Source organism: Onychostruthus taczanowskii, unplaced genomic scaffold (genome assembly GCF_017590055.1).
Source record: "Onychostruthus taczanowskii isolate IOZ18803 unplaced genomic scaffold, ASM1759005v1 scaffold79, whole genome shotgun sequence".
NCBI lineage: Eukaryota > Metazoa > Chordata > Aves > Passeriformes > Passeridae > Onychostruthus > Onychostruthus taczanowskii.
This window is the reverse complement of record NW_024505782.1, coordinates 3,512,909-3,530,719: the sequence shown is the minus strand read 5'-3', so window position 1 is coordinate 3,530,719 and position 17,811 is coordinate 3,512,909. Positions and strand designations below refer to the sequence as shown.

Sequence of the window (17,811 nt, the reverse complement as noted above, 5' to 3'; positions counted from 1 at the left end):
TGGCTTTAGGTGCAATCCTAATGGTATTCTGTTTTTTGCCAGTCCCGTTATTCTTTACTAGTTGTGTCCTGGGTGCTGTGTGTCCATGCAGGAGTTACATGCGGCTTACCAATCCACCTTTTCCCCCCATTTACTCTCTTCATTCCCTTTGTAAACATTTCCTTCTACTGTACTCTTGTCAATGAAAAAGAGCATTGTCTTTCCTCCCCTCTTCTGAAGTGACACAAAACTCTGTTGGTTGTGTCTTTTGAAATCAGCAGTATGACTGTCTTAGCAAATACCACAGCTCTCAAGGTGTTTCATGAGAGATACCAGCAGCTGGAGTAAATCATTGTGCAGGTCCCTTCCAACTGAACTGTTTTATGTCATGATGTATTTTGTAGACCTGGCAGCTGTGGCTGCTCAGGTGGTCTCACTCAGCCTCACCACTGCAAACTGGCCACGACCTGTCACAAGCAATGCTCTGGCCCTTTGCAGTTTATTTTCCCTCCCACACTCTTAATCCCTGGAAGTGTAAAAATAGGAAGAATTTGGTGCAGTAATGCAAAAAGTTAAGGTATGCATGGGGCTTGTGGGTGAAGAGGATGTTTCTGTATGGCAGATCTTCACAGTTTGTTCTCATCCTGGTTTCCAGAGCATCTCTGCAGGTAAGGATCAGGCTCACAGGTGGTTTTTTTGACTGAGGGCAGAAATCAAATCCTCTGCGATTCTCTCCAGTCTCCGTTTGACGTTTGTTGTGTGTATTTTGTTGAAATATCAGTGATCATTCTGGACATTGCTGGAAAAGTTTAGTGTTAATTAAAATCTCAGGTTTTGAGGGGTTTATAACTCACTGTGTTAATTTAGAGAAGGCTGAAACTTGGCAGATGCTGCAGCAATTTCAGGATCGCAGTCTGCAGGCTCTACATCTATCACCAGCAGCAGGAGATGATATTTCTAGCAGCAGGATACAGTGCTCTAATTCCTTCAATTAGCATTGCCTGTTTGAAGGCTTTGCTGCTGGAGACAGTGAGGCATCTTCTGAGGGGCTGCTTTGTCTTTCCAGAGCCAAAAGATTTTGTGTTTGTTTGAAGGGTGTCAGTCAAAGACCTCAAGATGGAGCAATTGGGGAGTCCTTTAAAATTAGTATTCAGCAGACTTTGGGAACACAAAAACAAAGAATATCTATTTGAATAATTCTCTACAACTTTATCAAGGTTGCTGTTTGATTTTTATTTTTGGGCAATCCAAGATTTCTCCAAAGTCAGCTTCTTCTTTCTGATGGGAATAGCATTGTTGCATTTGAGTGGTAAAGAGCAGCAGATTGGGAAGAACATCAGGGATGAAAACAGGGTGATCTGTGGCCTTTGTGTTCCAGCTAGAAAGGCCCTGAGATGGTCTTTCAGTGTCTGAGGCTGGGGCCAGGCTGAGATTGGGAGTGAGTAGCTCCTTTTGGAGTTGGTCCATGCTGAGGGTAGTGGTGAGAAATCCCTTGAAATATTTCACACTTTGGCTCATCTATGACTCCAGCACTTTATTTTAGTGAAGCAGTGCCCAGCATGCAGACTAACCCAGCGTGTGCTTTGCTTTCAGGTGGTCCTACTCTGACTTTTTCAATAGATACCGTGTGCTTATGAACAAGAGAGACCTCTCTAAGAATGACAAGAAGCAGATCTGTCAGACCCTGTTGGAAGACCTCATTAAGGTGAGCTGGGACCAGATCTTTGTCACTGGTGCTGAAAGCACTGAACTCATGGCTTTGATGTGGTCTGAAATTGCTCCACCTTCACCTGCTGCACGTGCAGGTGCTTCTCCACCCCAGGCAGCCTGGGAGTTTTCCCAAAATGAGGAGTCTTGTGAGGAGCTGGCAGGGAGAAGTGGGACATGGGATTTCTTGGTTGTGGTTAAGAGGAGTGAATAATTTCAGTGCTGGTGAAGTCCAGAGTTTTCTGTCACTGGCTGGGCATGAATGACTGGGAACTTTTAAAAAATGTGTCCCCCCCATCCCCTCCTTCTGGTTTCGTCTAGCCACAGCTGGAGCACATTTCAGGGGTCCACCCTAGGACAATGTCATGTTGTCAATAGCCTTAATCAATCATTAAATGACTCTTTGCACAAATGAGTAAGGGGAAAGTGCAGTAATGCCTAATCTTGATGTGTGGGACACTTTCAGTGGCCCTATGTGGAAAAAACATCCCACAGATTGGGACATTTTTACCATAAATGAATCAGAAGGTTTTGCCACCTCACCTTACCAAAACTTTACTGCTTGCTTGTATGCATTTTTAAATTGCAAATGTGCATGCAAAGGTTTTTTGCTGTGGAGTGGCTCAGAATGTGCACAGCACCTTAGACAGGTTTTAATGTTTGATCTATAGTTTTCCTGTGGGGTTTTGAGGAATTTACCCAATTGTGTTCCTCTTTTTGCACCCAGTGTTACCCTTGGCTGAGAGCCTTTTGCAGCACATATATGACTTTGTAGATCTAAACACTAATCTTTTTGGAAAATAAATGTTTTTCTTGAAGTGCTCTGGTGTTGCATTCTAGTCTGGTGTAGTGGAAGGCATTCCTGCCCATGGCAGGGAGGTTGGATATACATGAGGTTTAAGGTCCCTTCCAACCTAAACCATTTTGTGATTCTGTGATTTCCGTATTTATGTAAAAACCAACAAATAACAAAAAACCAAACAAATCCAAACAAATCCAAACAAAAAAACCCAAACCTCCAAAAACAAATAAACAAACTTAACCCAAAACAAAATAAACCCCAAATAAACTTCTGCACCACAAAAACCCAAAACCAAACAACAAAAAACCCCCAAACCAACTAAGTAAAAAAAACCCCACAAAACACAAAAAATCCAACCCAAAACCCCTTCAAAATTTGTGTAAATATATGGAGTTTAAGACTGAGTCCTAGTGCTGCATTCTTTAATGGGTGTATAGATGCTCAAATGTAGTAAGTCTAATGATATCTAATAATGTCTAATAAGTCTAATAATCTAATTTATCTAGTAATGGAGTCTAATAATATCTTCATTACCCAATTAATAAGACATGTCAGTTGATAAATTTGATTCAAAGTGGTGTTTTTACTCTGTATCTACTGATCAACTTATACTGAAAACAAAAATTAAAAAAAGCAATGTTTGCCTCAATTAAATATAATTTCCTTTATGCTTTTGAAAAGGATCCAGACAAGTTCCAGTTTGGCCGTACCAAGATCTTTTTCCGTGCAGGCCAGGTGGCATATCTGGAGAAACTGCGGGCGGATAAGTTCAGGGCTGCCACCATCATGATCCAGAAGACGGTGCGGGGCTGGCTGCAGAGGGCCAGGTACCAGAGGCTGAGACGAGCCACCCTCGCCCTGCAGCGCTATGCCCGCGGGCACCTGGCACGCAGGTGGGTCCTGGGGAGCCCCAGAGAGGCCAGCTGGGGAGCCGAGTGTGAAAACACCCCTGGCCCACCTGGGTTTTCAATCTGTCGCATCTTCTAGAACTTAAACTTGGGGGTTTCATATGAGGAGCTTTGGAAGTGCTCTGCTCGCTTGAAAGCGAGACGTGTAATGTGTGTCTGGGTAAAACTGAGAGTTTCTGGGCTAAAGGTTGAACTTACTTATTTCTGGCTCCTCTGTCTGGCTGTATTTAGGGGCAAGTGATCAGAATTTTTTGCCTCAAACGGGTTTCATATTTATGTTAGTTTAATTTCTAGGTGCTGGGCCAAGGTCATAACATAGACAATCTGGTTATAATGAGGTGACTACAGTACTCTGAAGCATTTAGGTGAAAGTATTTCACAGAACTAATATTTTCCTGGGACTGCCTTTGGTAAAGGGCATTTGGATCAGCTGGGGAAGGGCTGCCTAGTTGGTATGCACTCCTCCCCTGCAGGGACAAGGTTTGTGTCTCCTGATGTCCAGGGGGAGTTCTCAGGATTGATTGGCTCTATCCTTCGTAATGAGGAAAATCACTCCAAATCACTGGCAGGGGGGCTGTGTACAGTAGATAATAAAGGAGCCTAATGTTAACCCTTTCTGTGCAGGAACCCTTGTGTCAGTGGCTTGCTGGGGTTTCTGCAGGTAGCACTCTGCTGGAGGGTGGGCTGCTGGTGGCAGGTGTGGGGTGGATGTGAGGCAGGAGTGAAACAATGCAACAGCATCCCAACACGCTGGCCACCTTCCTTCATGTGGCCCTTCTATAAGCCAGACAATCAGCAGAAGAACATCAGAGATGCTAGCTGAATTTGTGGTGTTATTTGTGATTGTGAAAGGGGTTGGTGTCAGTGAGAACCAGCTGCTGCAGAGTCTCTTTTACATAATTTTTCAGTTCCCCTCATTGTGCAGGGTTTGTAGGGTGGGATGGCATCTGAGTAACTACTGTCTCTTTTTCGAGGCAGACCATCCCTTATCCTCTTCAGGAAGCCCTGGCTCAGTGGGTCCTAATGAGAAACCGTTTACCTCAATCAGATGAAGATATGAGCTAATCTGATGTGGCTCTTAGTTTTGATAGGCTTTTCACAAAATAAAAGAAATGGATCAAATTTCTGTACAATGCTGCATGCTGAGAGCAAGAAATGAATCATAAATCCAGCAAAACAAGCTAATTATCAAATTTAATGGAGGGTTTATGGGCATTTATTAACCGGTGTAACAGCAAATTGAACATGAGTTCAGCTGGAGAATGGGAGCAACATGGTGCAGAGCTGACCACATCCCTCATTATTTACTGTCTGTGAATGCCTCGAGGCTCTGCTCAGGAATGTTGCCAAAGCAGTGCACACCAGTTTAAATGTCAAATCAATTTGCTGCTGTTTTCACTGAGTCAGTGGTGTGCTTTTTATAGTCAGGGAGGTGTTGGAGCCAACCTGGGTGCTGGTTGGCGCAAGGACACAAGGCAGAGAGTTCAAACCAAGGAAAACCTGGGGAGTACTTGGGTTTAATGCTGTTTGGGAAAAATGGGGTGTGCTGATCTGTGGTTTTAGTGCTCCTGGGTTCCATGGCTGCTGTCTGACAGCATGGAGGCTTTCTTAGCCCAGCTGTTGGGGTGGTCTTTCCTGAATGCCATCAAGCCACATTGGACTAAAGTTTTCCTCTCCCCCTAGTTTAAAACTTACTGCATCAGGGAAAAAGTTGAGTTTATTTTCCCTGCTTACCCTCCTCCTGTGCACTGCAGGCTTTTCCAGCACCTGAGGAGGACGAGGGCTGCCATCATCTTGCAGAAGCAGTACCGAATGCTGCGGATGCGCCGGGCCTTCCTCAGGGTCCGCAGCGCCACCCTCACCATCCAGGCTTTTGCTCGGGGCATGTTTGTCAGGAGGATTTACCACCAGGTACATCTCCAGCAGGGTCTTTGCACGAGGAAAAAGCCTTTATGTTTACTTCTGTGGTGTGTTTGTTGTGGCTGTGTTGATGCTTGTGAAGCTGACAGCCCTCAGTGTTGCCAGAGAATGGATGGTTATGGCGAGCTTTGCTATTTAAAGCTGAGCAGCCAAAAACCATTTTGGCAGCAGCACCTCAGCAGAGCAGCTAAATGGAGTTGGTCACTGTGGTGCCAGGAGGTGTTGTGGAGATGTGGAAATGTCATTTGGTCTAACCTATGCTCTGCTGAAGTCCTCCCCATCCCTGTGTCGGGGCTGCATGCAGGGGCTGTTCCCGGTAGGGTAGGAAGAAAAGGAGGGTCTGTCATGGAAGGCAGAAAATAATTTATTGATAGAAATACCTCTTTAATAAGGTCTCTCCTTTATCTTTCTTTGTTAAACCTGGAGCGGGACACAAAGGATTTAGAGTTTTCATGACAGCAGTGACACAGTAATAAATAATTGAATTCTGGGGTGGTTTGGGTGTAAGGGACCTTAAAGATCACTTCTCTACCTCCTGCCAAAGGCAGGGACACCTTCCACTGTCCCAGTTGCTCCAAGCCCTGTCCAGTTTGGTCTTGAGAACTTCCAGAGATCCAGGGACAGCCACAGCTTCTCTGGGAAACATGTGCCAAGGCATTGCTACCCTCCCAGCCAGCAATTCCTTCCCAATATCCCATCTGTTCCTGCCCTCTGGCAGTGGGAGCCATTGCCCTTTGTCCCGTCCCCTCATCACTTGTCCACTTTCTCCAGCTACACTCTGTCAGAAAACTGAGAACAGCTTTGGAGAATCTTCTGTCTACTCCTCAGACCCAGCACTGTGTTGGTAGTTACCTAAATTGGTGCCTAACTGGGTTGTGAGGCTACTCCAAGTGAGAGGCATCAAGATAGAAAAGCCTGTTCCTGGAAATAATTGAAACTACCTGGACATTTAGTGACCTCCCAGAGAGACCAGGGCTGTCCTTTGAGACACAGCAGCTGGTGATAAGGAATTTGTGCTGCCACTGCTGTTTCAGCATCTATTTTTTAAAGTGGGAGCTTCTGCCGAGGAGGCAGCTGGTCCAGCAGTTAAACTCTCTAAGATTCAAGGCCACCCAAATCTTAACCAGGTGTAGAAGTTGGCTGAAGGCCAGGCCTCTCTAATCTGAGCATCCTTCATCTCTGGAGCACATGGGTATAGGTTTTAGATATAAGTGTTGGTTCCCGTGCATGTTCAGTGACAGATGCAGGGCTGTGGGTGAGGGCATGCCCAGTGCCCACCCAAAATTTCGCTGTAAAGATGAAATAAGTCGCCAAGGCAATGCAGTGGGGTTTCTTCTACCTCTTTGGGCATCCCTAGCTTCCGCCGTTTATGAATGCCGAGGCTGGAGACATACAAAGCTCATTTCACACCCATTCTTGCTGCCTCCTAAATTCATACAATCCCTTTATTCTGAATTAAAATTTGCAACTGCAAAGAAAGCCTTAGGGTGAAACAAAGTATTTGTAAGAGAAGCTGAGAGGATAACCTTTTCTGACACAACTTAACCAAACTAATAACAATAAAATGTCTTGTAATCTTCAAATTCTCCTATTTATTTCCTTAGCAGGCTGAAGCATAAGGAAGTTATTAACAACATGCTGTTTGTATCTCTAAAATGTCAGCCTTCAATTTTAGAGAGCAAAATTGAACTGCCACTGACTGACAGATAGCTGTAAATTTCGGGGAAGAAATTCAGTGCAAACATGCCAGAAATTTCATGAAAACAGGTAAAAATTGAAACTACAAATTGAACCGTGCTAGAGAACTAGCTGCAGACTGTAGTGAAAGGACTCATGGTTTTATTTCAAGGTTATACACATGATATGAAATCCCATCAGGACAGCATTTATCTGCAGTAAAAATTATCATAATGCAGAGGCGGAACACAGAAAAAAACCCTACAGATCTGTTCTGGTTTGGGTGATGTCTGATGCTGAGGGGACAGTAAGTTCATTGCTGAGTGTTGGTGTGTCTGTTAATGAATGTTTATTCTGGAGCTGTGGCTCTGGTGGATCTCAGTACTCTTCTGGGGTGGTCCACAAAGTCGCACTTGAGCCCAGATGCTCCCACCAAGTCCTCACTACCAGGATAATATCCCCTCATGTCACTGGCCAAGCAGGTCTTTACTTTGAGATCAAGCAGGCTCCTAGGAGAGGTGTCCTGCCTACATCCATTGACAACAGTGCCTGTCGGTGAAGGAGGGTGCAAAACCACAGCCTCTATTTCCAGCCATTAGCACCTGCATCTACCAGGACGTTTCTTGGAGCAGAAGCCCTTTCCACGGCGGTTTGGGAAGAGTTTAATGTTTGCTGCGGCCAAACCAGAGTTGCTGTACAGGTGACTTTCCAGGAATGGCCTTAAGCTGAAGGAAAGTAGATTTAGAGAAGATATTGGGTGTTGATGATTCCTCTCCGTGTGTGGAGACACAAGGCTTGACTCCATTTCAGAAGGCTGATTTATTATGTTAGATATTATATTAAAATGCTACATTAAGACTATACTAAAAGAACAGAGAGATCAGAAGGATACAACAAGAACAGAACAGAATAACAAAATCCTGTGACTGCTCACAGCCTTGGCACAGGTGGCTGTGATTGGTCATCAATGGAAAACAATCCACATGGACCAATCACAGATGCACCTGTTGCATTCCACAGCAGCAGATAGTTATTGCTTACATTTCTCTCCTGAGGCTCCTCAGCTTCTCAGGAGAGGAAAAATCCCAGCAAAGGATTTTCCATAATATCATGGCTACAATTGGGAAGGCTGTGAGGCTGGAGAGGCCCTGGCGCAGGTTTCCCAGAGCAGCCAGATCCCTGGAAGTTTCCAAGAACAGGTCGGAGGAAGTGTCCCTGCCCACGGTGGATGATCTTTTAAGGTCCTTTCCAACCCAAACCGTTCTGTGTTTCCTCAATTCCGTGCCTCGCCTCTGTTAACTGCCCCGTTGTGCCCGTGTTTTTGCAGATGCTGATGGAGCACAAGGCCACCGTCCTGCAGAAGTACGTGCGGGGCTGGCTGGCCCGCGCGCGGTTCCGCCGGGCCCAGGCCGCCGCCGTGGTGCTGCAGTGCCACTGGCGGCGCCTCAGGGCCCGGCGCCAGCTCCAGGCCCTCCGCATCGAGGCACGCTCGGCACAGCACCTCAAGAAGCTCAACATCGGCATGGAGAACAAGGTGGTGCAGCTGCAGAGGAAGGTGGACGAGCAGGTACGTCCCGGGCTGTTCTGGGATAGGCCCGGCCCAGACGCTGCTTTGTGCCTTTTTCCGTGTCGTCTGCGAAGGGTCGTGTTGGTGGCAGCCGAGCGTTTGTAATGGCGGGACACAGCTTGCTCCAGGCTGTACCGGAATTGTTGTGGGGACTGCCCAGCAGGACTCGGAGGGGGAAAACAGAATGGCAGTTTTGTAAATTGTTGCTTGAAAACCAGCTCCATGTGTGTTGGTTTCTCTGGGTCTGGATTGAAGGCACTTGACACAGTAGTTCATGTTCAGACTCAAGTGTTTATTATTTCTTATCGGTAAAACAATCTCACTACGGTGAGTTCAGCAGCTTTTCATTAGAAGGCACAAAATGGCTAACTATTTCGTGTTACAAGGACTTTTAAGATTAAACTCTCCAATTAAGAACTGAGACCTAGAGTATTTTCCCTTTTAACCCAATAACTGATCCCAAAGAGCCCACAATGTGGACTTTTCTGCCCAATTACAAAATGCCACTCAAACCCATGAAGAAGAAGGAAGAAGAAGCATGAAGGGATGACACCCTGTGCCCTCCATCTTGCTTCCATCCACAACATACTAAAAATCCCAAATCCTAAATTTCTCACCAAGTGATACACCAACACTACTCTCTATAATCTATTTCACACATTTGTGGATTCTGGTCTGTCTTGAAGTGTAGGAAATTTATTCCATGAATGAGGGTCAAAGTCAGTGGTCCCCTGGCGGTCAGGGCACCCCAGAGCAGACAGAGAAATATTCCCAGTGTTCTGGGTTTCCACACACATGGGATCCACTGTCACGGGTTTGGGGCTGAATTGCCCTGCTGTGCTCTTGGCTCTGTGGGCACTGAGCATGCAAAGTGTGTGCCACCACTGGTGTTGTGAACTGTGTGTCTTAGGAGTCACATTCCCTGGAAAATAAACAGCAGTTTAGGTAAATGCTTTGTGTTATTAGACACAACAACTCTCCAGGAGTAAGGGGAGGGTGGGATGGTGTGATGTGACAGATCCCTGAGTTGATGACCTTACACTGACTCTTTGATCACAGGGGTCTTTTCTTCAGTAGCCATTTGCCATTAATGAGCTGCAAAATAGTGGTTTGATTTTTACAGACATACCAGAATAATTTTTCACCTACTAATGTGTGCAAGTTACTTAGTTAAATACCTTCTGTGTTGCTGTACAAGGAATTGAGGTGTGATCATAAGAAATGCTGAATGAGACCAAGTTGTATTGAGTAATATCAACAGGGAAATTCACATCCACTTGTCGCCTTAAACCGAATTTTTACAGGTAGGAGAACATTCTCTTCAGTTGGGATTGCCCCTTATTTGCAGTACCAGTTTGTGGTAATTCCCGTTTATCATTCTGAGGTGTTGTCAGAGACCCTTGTCCGTTCCACACAGCTCCATCACCAGCTGAAATCTCCCCCACCAGCTGAAATCTCCCCACCCCAGTATGACAGGAGCAGTCCTGTGTTGGGGGTGGTGACAAGTGGCTCTGTGTTGGCTCAGACAGTGCAGAGTCAGGACACACAGGGGGTTGCATTGCTGTGGTCACCCTCACTGCAGTGTTAATTGTCTGCACTGCATTAACTGCACCCCAACAGGGTCCAACTTCCAGACCCTGGTGTTTAATTTTAAAATGCCTGTTTCCATACTTAGATTTTGCTAGTGGTAGTTTAGGAAATGGAAACTCAGAATAAGGTTTGAAAGGTATGACCTTTCATCCAGAGGGTATTTTGGTGGAATTGAATAGGATGAGTCATTCCAGGTCGAGATAATTTGGGCTGCACTCATGCAATGAGTGTGAACATCAGTGCTGGATCTGCTGAGCAGCTGGACTTGACTCTGGAACATCAGTAATATTTTATAGTTTGTATTTTCCCCTATTTTCTTGCTAGGAGAAGTGTGGCAGTAGAACAGTGAAGGAAAAAACCCCAACATTTGGTTAACACTGGCTTTCCTGTCATGGGTTATGAAAGCAGCAGAAGGATCTGCTTTAGGGAAGGAGTCATGGAGAGCTTTTAACCAGGCAGAAATAATGGTCTCAAGCTCATTTTTCTCTCCCTCAGTCTCTCCACAGACCATTTTGTAGGAGTTTCTTTGCTGTTTTCCGTGTAGCTTTTCCTGCTCTGGGTTACACATGGTGGTCTGTCCAGTGAGCTGAATTTAACCATCCTTCCAGGGCTGCCAGGTTTCCCTGGGATGCTTTGGAAGTGCTAAGGAGCACCGTTCCAGTAGATTCTCTTTTCAGTGCACTGAATCTTTTTTCTGGCACGGCGCGTTTGCAGTATCGTAGTTTCCCTGAAGGATCTTGCTTTTAGTCCTTGCTAATCTATGAACACAACCTTTGAAAACACCAATTAACTTTACAAGAAAAAAAAGCATATAGCAGGTAACCTGGAGAGCTGCAGCTGTGTTGGTGTTTTTGAGTAGCTGTGGAAGAAAATGTTTCTATTTCTGCTACTTTAGCTCATGCATGAGTAGAGATGCAATCCTCCGTGTGCCCCTAAGGAAGAGATCTTTCTTTGAAAACATTACAACCTATTATTGTATGTCAGCCTCGGCTCAGATGCTCTGGCATCTGTAACTGGAATCATTTAATTAGGTTTTTTAATCAGTGAGCGATTTTTTGCGCACAGAAGAAAGATTTTGATCTATTTTGCTGCAAAACATCCTCACTGGAGCACTTTCTTTTCTATTCTCATTGGACCAATTCCTTCTCTTTTTTTCTTCTGTTTGTTTGCTTTTTTTTTTTTTGTTTTTTTTTCCCCTTCAGGTAATTTTCTCTAAATCTGTTTTTTGGAATTGCCTGAGACACTTACAAGGCATGTGCCTAATTTAGTGTTGCATGTTCTTGCAGCCAATATTTAGAGACACTGTGAGCTCTCTACTGTGCAAGCACTACTATCTCTGTGAGCATTTTTGTGAATAAGATTAGTTTGAGTAACAAGCTGAAGAATTTGTTACATCTGCCTCTGATAGCAAAATAAATTAGGTTTTTTTACAGAGCCTGGGTTGAAACCAGGACTGTCTCAGATCTGCAGGGCTGGATAATAAATTGAAAAAACAGCAAGTTTGAATTTAACAGGGTCTGTTGAACAATCTCTGATTGCAGTGGGGAACAAGCCAGTAAATGCTCTCTCATGTCAGTAGTTTTTAATAAAAAATCCCAGAACCATTCCTGTGCATTTATCTTGTATTTCATGAAAATCTTGGTTGGGTGTTGTGTAAAACCATATACACAGGGTTCTGAACATGCATTTATTTGGAAATATCTTCAGAGCCCCTCTGCTCTGGAGCCAGCCTGGCCCAGCTGGGGCTGTTCCCCTGCACAAGAGAAGGCTCCAGGGACACCTCAGAGCCCCTGCCAGGGCCTCCAGGGGCTCCAGGAGAGCTGCACAGGGACTGGGGACAAGGCCTGCAGGGACAGCACACAGGCAATGGCTGCCACTGCCACAGGGCAGGCACAGATTTTGGGATCTTGGGCAGGAATTGCTGGCTGGCAGGGTGGGCAGGCCCTGGCCCAGGGTGCCCAGAGCAGCTGTGGCTGCCCCTGGATCCCTGGCAGTGCCCAAGGCCAGGCTGGAAGGGGCTTGGAGCAGCCTGAGACAGTGGAAGGGGTCCCTGCCCGTGGCAGGGATCATGATGTCCCTTCCTGCTCAAATCATTCTAGGAGTCTATGAAATGCCTTTGGTCATGCAGAAATTATAATTTCCTAATATGATACGAATGCTGAATTTTGATGTTCATTAATAATTCATTACTAGGGAGCAAAGGAAAAAATGTTAATATGCCTCATTTACTTGTTTTTCTATTTGAGATGTGTCTTTATCTTGCTTCAGAGCACTGAGATGCAGTGAGAGGGGGTGCTTTGGGAGGTCACCTTAAGAAGGGCCAGAAGGATGATCAGAGCAAACTTGAAAGAACAGAATGCATTTTCAGTTTCAAAATGCTTCTTGTGGTATCCAGATTATCTACCCACAGTCAGCGCAGCTTATCTAGTAGGCTTTTAATGAAGCTCTAGGTCTTTGGCCTGGGGATGCCTAATAATGATGATGTTTCATTAATCACAATGTAGTACCCATTGACTTTGATTTGAAGCCCAAAGTTCAGCTAGGCCTGCTAAATTTTCAGTTCTCAAAAGTGGGGAGAAAATAAGTGCTAAGTGCTAGAAGTGAAAACCTGAGCAAATGAAAGGATGGCTGAGCTGGCACATGACCTAACTGGAGTCTGGGGAGCTCCTTGTGCTTGAAGCTGCAGTTCTGTTTTGTCACTCCAGATTTCTGCTGGCATGGGGTTCAGGAACAGAAGTGTAAACTGCAAAAGAAATCCTACAAACCCCCCAGAACTGCAAACCAACCACATTAAGCAATGCTGCTTGGAAGTAGAAGTGTAGTATTTTGGTTTGGTTGCCAGTGCTACAAAGAGTTATTTGCCTTTGCTCTGAGTGATATCAGCGTAGTACCAATTTGACAAATGCTTCCGTAATTGTTGCCAAAATATTATTGAGTTTTTGTCGCAGTCTGGAAATAGCTTTTAGCTTTATGAGCTTCATTAGGATATGCATGGAAAAGTTTGTTATTGTGGGTCTGTCATCCACCATGCTTGAGGATTTGAGTGGTTACTTTTGTAGTGCATCACTGCATGCATTGATGTCACTTGTGCTCTTGTTTTCTTCTTTCTGGGATGCTGGCTGCAGAACAAGGAGAACAAGCTTCTGAATGAGCAGCTGTCCATGCTGACATCAGCCCACTCCTCCGAGGTGGAGAAGCTGAAGAAGGAGCTGCAGCAGTACCAGCAGACCCAGCAGGGTGATGGCAAGCAGCTCCTCAGCCTGCAGGAGGAGATGGAGAAGCTGCGGATGGAGCTGGAGAGGGCTCATGGGGAGAGGGAGGTCCTGGAGGACAGCCACGGCAAGGAGAGGGACCTGCTGAGGAAGGTACCTCTGTCTGTCTGTCTGTCTGTCTCCTGCAGGTGTCCATGCTGGTGAGAGCTTGCTCTTCACAGCTCTGAAGGGGAGTGTTGTTCTTTGAGTGTTATTTCTGCTGCTGAATGCCCCTAGGATTTACCCCAGCTCCTGGGGCAGGACAAGTGGATGTCCCTGCAGGAGCAGTGGCTGCTTTGTGTCAGGACACCCCAGCCTTTTCTGTGCCTTTTGTGCTGCCAACCACAAAGAAATGCCCCAAACCCGAACACATCTGGAAATCGGGATGCCTAATATAACCATGAACATCATGGAATCACAGAGTTGTAAAGGTTGAAAAAGACCTGTGAAATCACCAAGTCCAACCTTCAGCCCAGCACCACCCATTCAGCACTAAATCATGTCCTCAAGTGTTGTGTTCAGCACTAAACTGTGTCCTCTGTGTGGTTTTTGAACACTTCCAGGGCTGGTGACTCCACTGCTGCCCCCAGCAGTCTGTTCCAATGCTTTACAAGCCTCTTAGTGCAAAAAGTTTCCCTAATATCCAAGCTAAACCTGCCCTGGCACTACTTGAAGCTGCTTTTCTTGTCCTGAGATTCATGTAAATGCCAGAGCTTCATGTGTATACAGTGATTTCTCATGGTGTCTAATGCAAATTACTGGGGAGCTCTGTCACAGCTGCTGCAAATATTAGGAAGATGTAAATATTCCTCATCCCAGCCCGGGATAGGACACAAGGCTCAGTTTCTGACATAGCTGGTGTTGTATGTAACACAGAGTATGATCAATGTGTGGACCAGCTTCCCTCCCTGTGGAAAGGCACTGCTCCAGCACCAGCTTCTCATTCTAACAGGCTTTTATAGCATTTGGAGCTGGGATATACACTAAATAGATTTATTTTTTTTCTTCCTCCTTCGTGCAAGCCCACAGAATATCCTGGTTTGGAAGGGAACCACAAGGACAATCAAGTGCAGCTCCTGTGCTTTATCTCTTGGGGTGGGAGTGGTCCAACACTGCCACCCTTGTACAAGAAGGCATTCTAGTGGGAGAAAGTGATTTCAGAGTGTAGAGTTTGATCTGCAAATAGCAAAGATGGGCCTTTTGCCCTGAATTTCTTCTCTGATCAGATTAATTCTGAGTAATACCCATTGTCTTAACCCGAGGCACTGAGATGAGAGTTCAGTTTCCTTCTGCAAATGCTTGTGGCTGCTCAAGTTAAATCCATGATATCTCTTCTGCATCAAAAATTGAATTGAATCTTTGATCTTGCTATTGGAAATAATTTAGGGCTTTTCTACTCAATAAATTGCAAAGAAAAAGCTGTTTTGCAGCTGTTATTCTAGAACAGTACATGTTGTGTGACAACCTGAAGAGGAGTCACTTTTGGAAATTAAAAAAAAAAAAACAAAAACAAGAGCCCTTGAATTAGCTGTGTTATTATTACAGGGGAAGAATGTTCTTATGGGGCTCTTCTAGTGCACTTCACACAGCACCATTGCTGTGGCCAGCCTCCCCCCGAGGCCGAGCCCTCAGGTGGTGGGTTTGGCTGAGGAGCTGTGGTGAAGGACTGCGGTCAGGGTGATTTACCCTGAACCTCTGGCATGACTGAAATGCACTTTTGGGTGTTCTTCTCAAAGAGATGAACAGTCTGTACACTTGCTGTCCTTGGCTGGACCAAGAGAGCTGCCAGGTGATCACTTGCTCCACTCCTGGCACTTGTGGTGCGCCACACAGGGACATGTGAAACCAGTGATTTCTTTTTAAAATGATTAGATTCTTTTTGGCACAGGGCTCTGTTCATTAGCTGGGTGCAGCATAGGCTTTTAGGGCCTGAAAGGATGCCTGATTTTAAGGGTGATGAAGCTGGGGATAAACTGTGTCTCTTTGTTCTTGATTGCAAATCGCCCTTGAGCACTTGGATAGAAGGTTGGATTAATCACTGAAGAAATGCTTTTAAAAAGCATGAAAACAAAGCAGAAGCTTTCCGTTGTTGTAAAAGTGCCCACAGCAGAGCAAAGACTGTGCATTTCACCATGAAAATAGACGGTTTAATTATAAAACATTTCTAATGGTGCAGGCTCCTATTTCTGGCATTAGCTTTACATTGCTCCCTTCGGTTCCTTGTAAGTAGGAAGATGGAGAGGACTTGTGTCCTACCTGAAAATAATAATTTAGCCATAACACTTCCCAAGAAAAATGCTGGGAAGAGATTTTTGAGTTGTTCTAATATCTGCTAGAAGCTGGGAAGCATAATGAAACTAAATTCAGGTGAGAAACAGTTTTTGCCTTCAATATCAAGATGACACCATGGGCATGGTTGTACTGGGACAGATTCCCAAAGACATCTCACTTCTGACTGAGACTGAGATGAGCCTTTAATTTTTCTGAAGCTCCTGCAAATCCATGTCAGTTATGATTTAGTTACTGACAAAAAGGCCTTTAATCTCTTCATCATAGCTATTCTGTCCTTAGTTTTAGAATAGCTCTTCTTATTTAATTTTATGATAAAGTTTGAAACATCTGGGTAAGTACCAACTGCTCCTTCCAGGGCTTTTGGAAGCACCTATTCTTCTCACTTAGTAGGCTAGGATAATTCACAGCCTGGCCAGGAATTTAATTAGGAAAGTGCCAAATGCCATCATCCTTTCCTTACAAGACTGGGGGAGGATGGAAGGCAGGCCTTATGAGCAGGTTTTTCCAAGGAGACACTTAGATAAGAGCTGCAGCCATCACAGGTGCTCCCTGCTCAGCATCTTCCACAGAAATCTTTGGAAGCAGGTGCTCTTGCATTTGAAGCACCTCCAAAGATCTGTTTCCTGTGGAAAGAGAAGCAGGAGGTACAAAAGTTGTCCGTGTAGGTATCAGGGATGGAGTTGGTGTTGCTTGGCCATTGTGTGACCTGCTCCCTTTGCCTCTCCCCGGGTGTAGTGGACCCTTCATGTTCCCACTGGCCTTGGTTACACACAGGTCTTGATCTCTGAGCTTGTTCCTGTTTCACGTAGAAACAGGAATGCAGAAAACAAATCCAGTGGCTTAAGAGAACATCTTAAAAATACCTCTGCCCAACCTGGATTAGAAATTTAAAAATCTGAGAATGATTTTTGTGGATTGTCTTAAGTCTTGCTCTTCCAAATATTCTCTCAGCACAGTTGAGAATACTCAGGATTTTTGCCCAGTTTTGTTTTCCAACCATTATAGCTTTGGGCAGAGAATTCCTTATCAGCACCCAATAAAAAGCATTAGTAAAATAATCCCACTGTCTTTAATATTTTCCTGATGGAATGAACAAGTAGAGCTCCTTGCTGTCCCACTGTAGCACAGGTTTTCCTCCATACTGTCACTCCTGCATCTCTTCTCCAGTTTTTAAAGAATTCTTCCTACCTTGAAGACACTCGTGCCAATCTAATGACAGATGTGATTTATGTTGAAGGAGTGCAGTTGGTTTTGGTATAGAATATTAAAATCTTGGCTCAGTTCACAGCATTTAAAACATGAGTAGCTCTGTATGCTTAAATTGTGGGGTTTTTCACTTTCTAGTTGTACATCCAGACTCCAGCCTTCAGTGAGAGGTGCAGACAGATGTAATGGAGACAGCTGGAGTAAATTAACAGGGAGAGTAATGAGTGGGGAGGTTTTTCAGTTTGTGCATGGATCAGGACTGATTCAGTTGTGACTTACAAGAAAATATTCACTGTGCTTTGTCCTCATCATTAGCATGTATCTGGCATCCAGTGTTTGATAAAATGCCTTAATTTGAACATGCTTGTGTGGAAGACTGAAATCTGTGCTAGGAATGCACGCCAGCTGGGCTGCCTATAAATTCAATCTAGTGATGACAGCAAAATTATTACTCTTGGGCTCTGAAAACTCTTATTGTGGTGATTACATTGTTGTTTATTGTTGTCGCCTTCAGATCCTTCTGCTGTGTGTATCTGTTTCCTAAGCAGTGACTACAGGAAGTGAAGGAGCAGGCACAGGGGATGACACGGGCTGGGATGATGTGTGTTCTCCCCCTGACAGCAGCAGAATCATCCTGCTTAGCTGTGGCAGCGAATTTCACTTGACAATATGATGGTTGTGTGTTTTGAGATAACGCTGTTGAATGCACCAGAATTCAGGAAGCTGACTAATGTTCCAGGATTGGTTGCTGTCAGCATCAGTCCAGCCTTGCAGTTGTGACAAGTGAAAATAGCACTTTTGAGGATTTAGTTCCTGTTCTCATTATTTTTTATGAGGCAATTGTTGTTAATAGTTCCTAAATATGCTGCTGTTGTTTTGCTAAGGGCTCTGGTACATGTCATTCCTCGCTGT

General features: G+C 44.9%; 1 protein-coding gene across 1 annotated transcript in view; it reads left to right on the top strand.

Annotated features, from left to right (window-relative positions):
• The window catches only part of MYO5B (myosin VB), a 146,247-nt gene that overhangs the window by 95,823 nt on the left and 32,613 nt on the right, over window positions 1-17,811 (top strand). Inside the window, exons 18-22 of the mRNA XM_041423573.1 lie at window positions 1,573-1,684; window positions 3,170-3,381; window positions 5,151-5,307; window positions 8,321-8,560; window positions 13,276-13,515. Coding sequence (XP_041279507.1) covers window positions 1,573-1,684; window positions 3,170-3,381; window positions 5,151-5,307; window positions 8,321-8,560; window positions 13,276-13,515 — 961 coding nt within the window. The remainder of the gene's footprint in view (window positions 1-1,572; window positions 1,685-3,169; window positions 3,382-5,150; window positions 5,308-8,320; window positions 8,561-13,275; window positions 13,516-17,811) is intronic.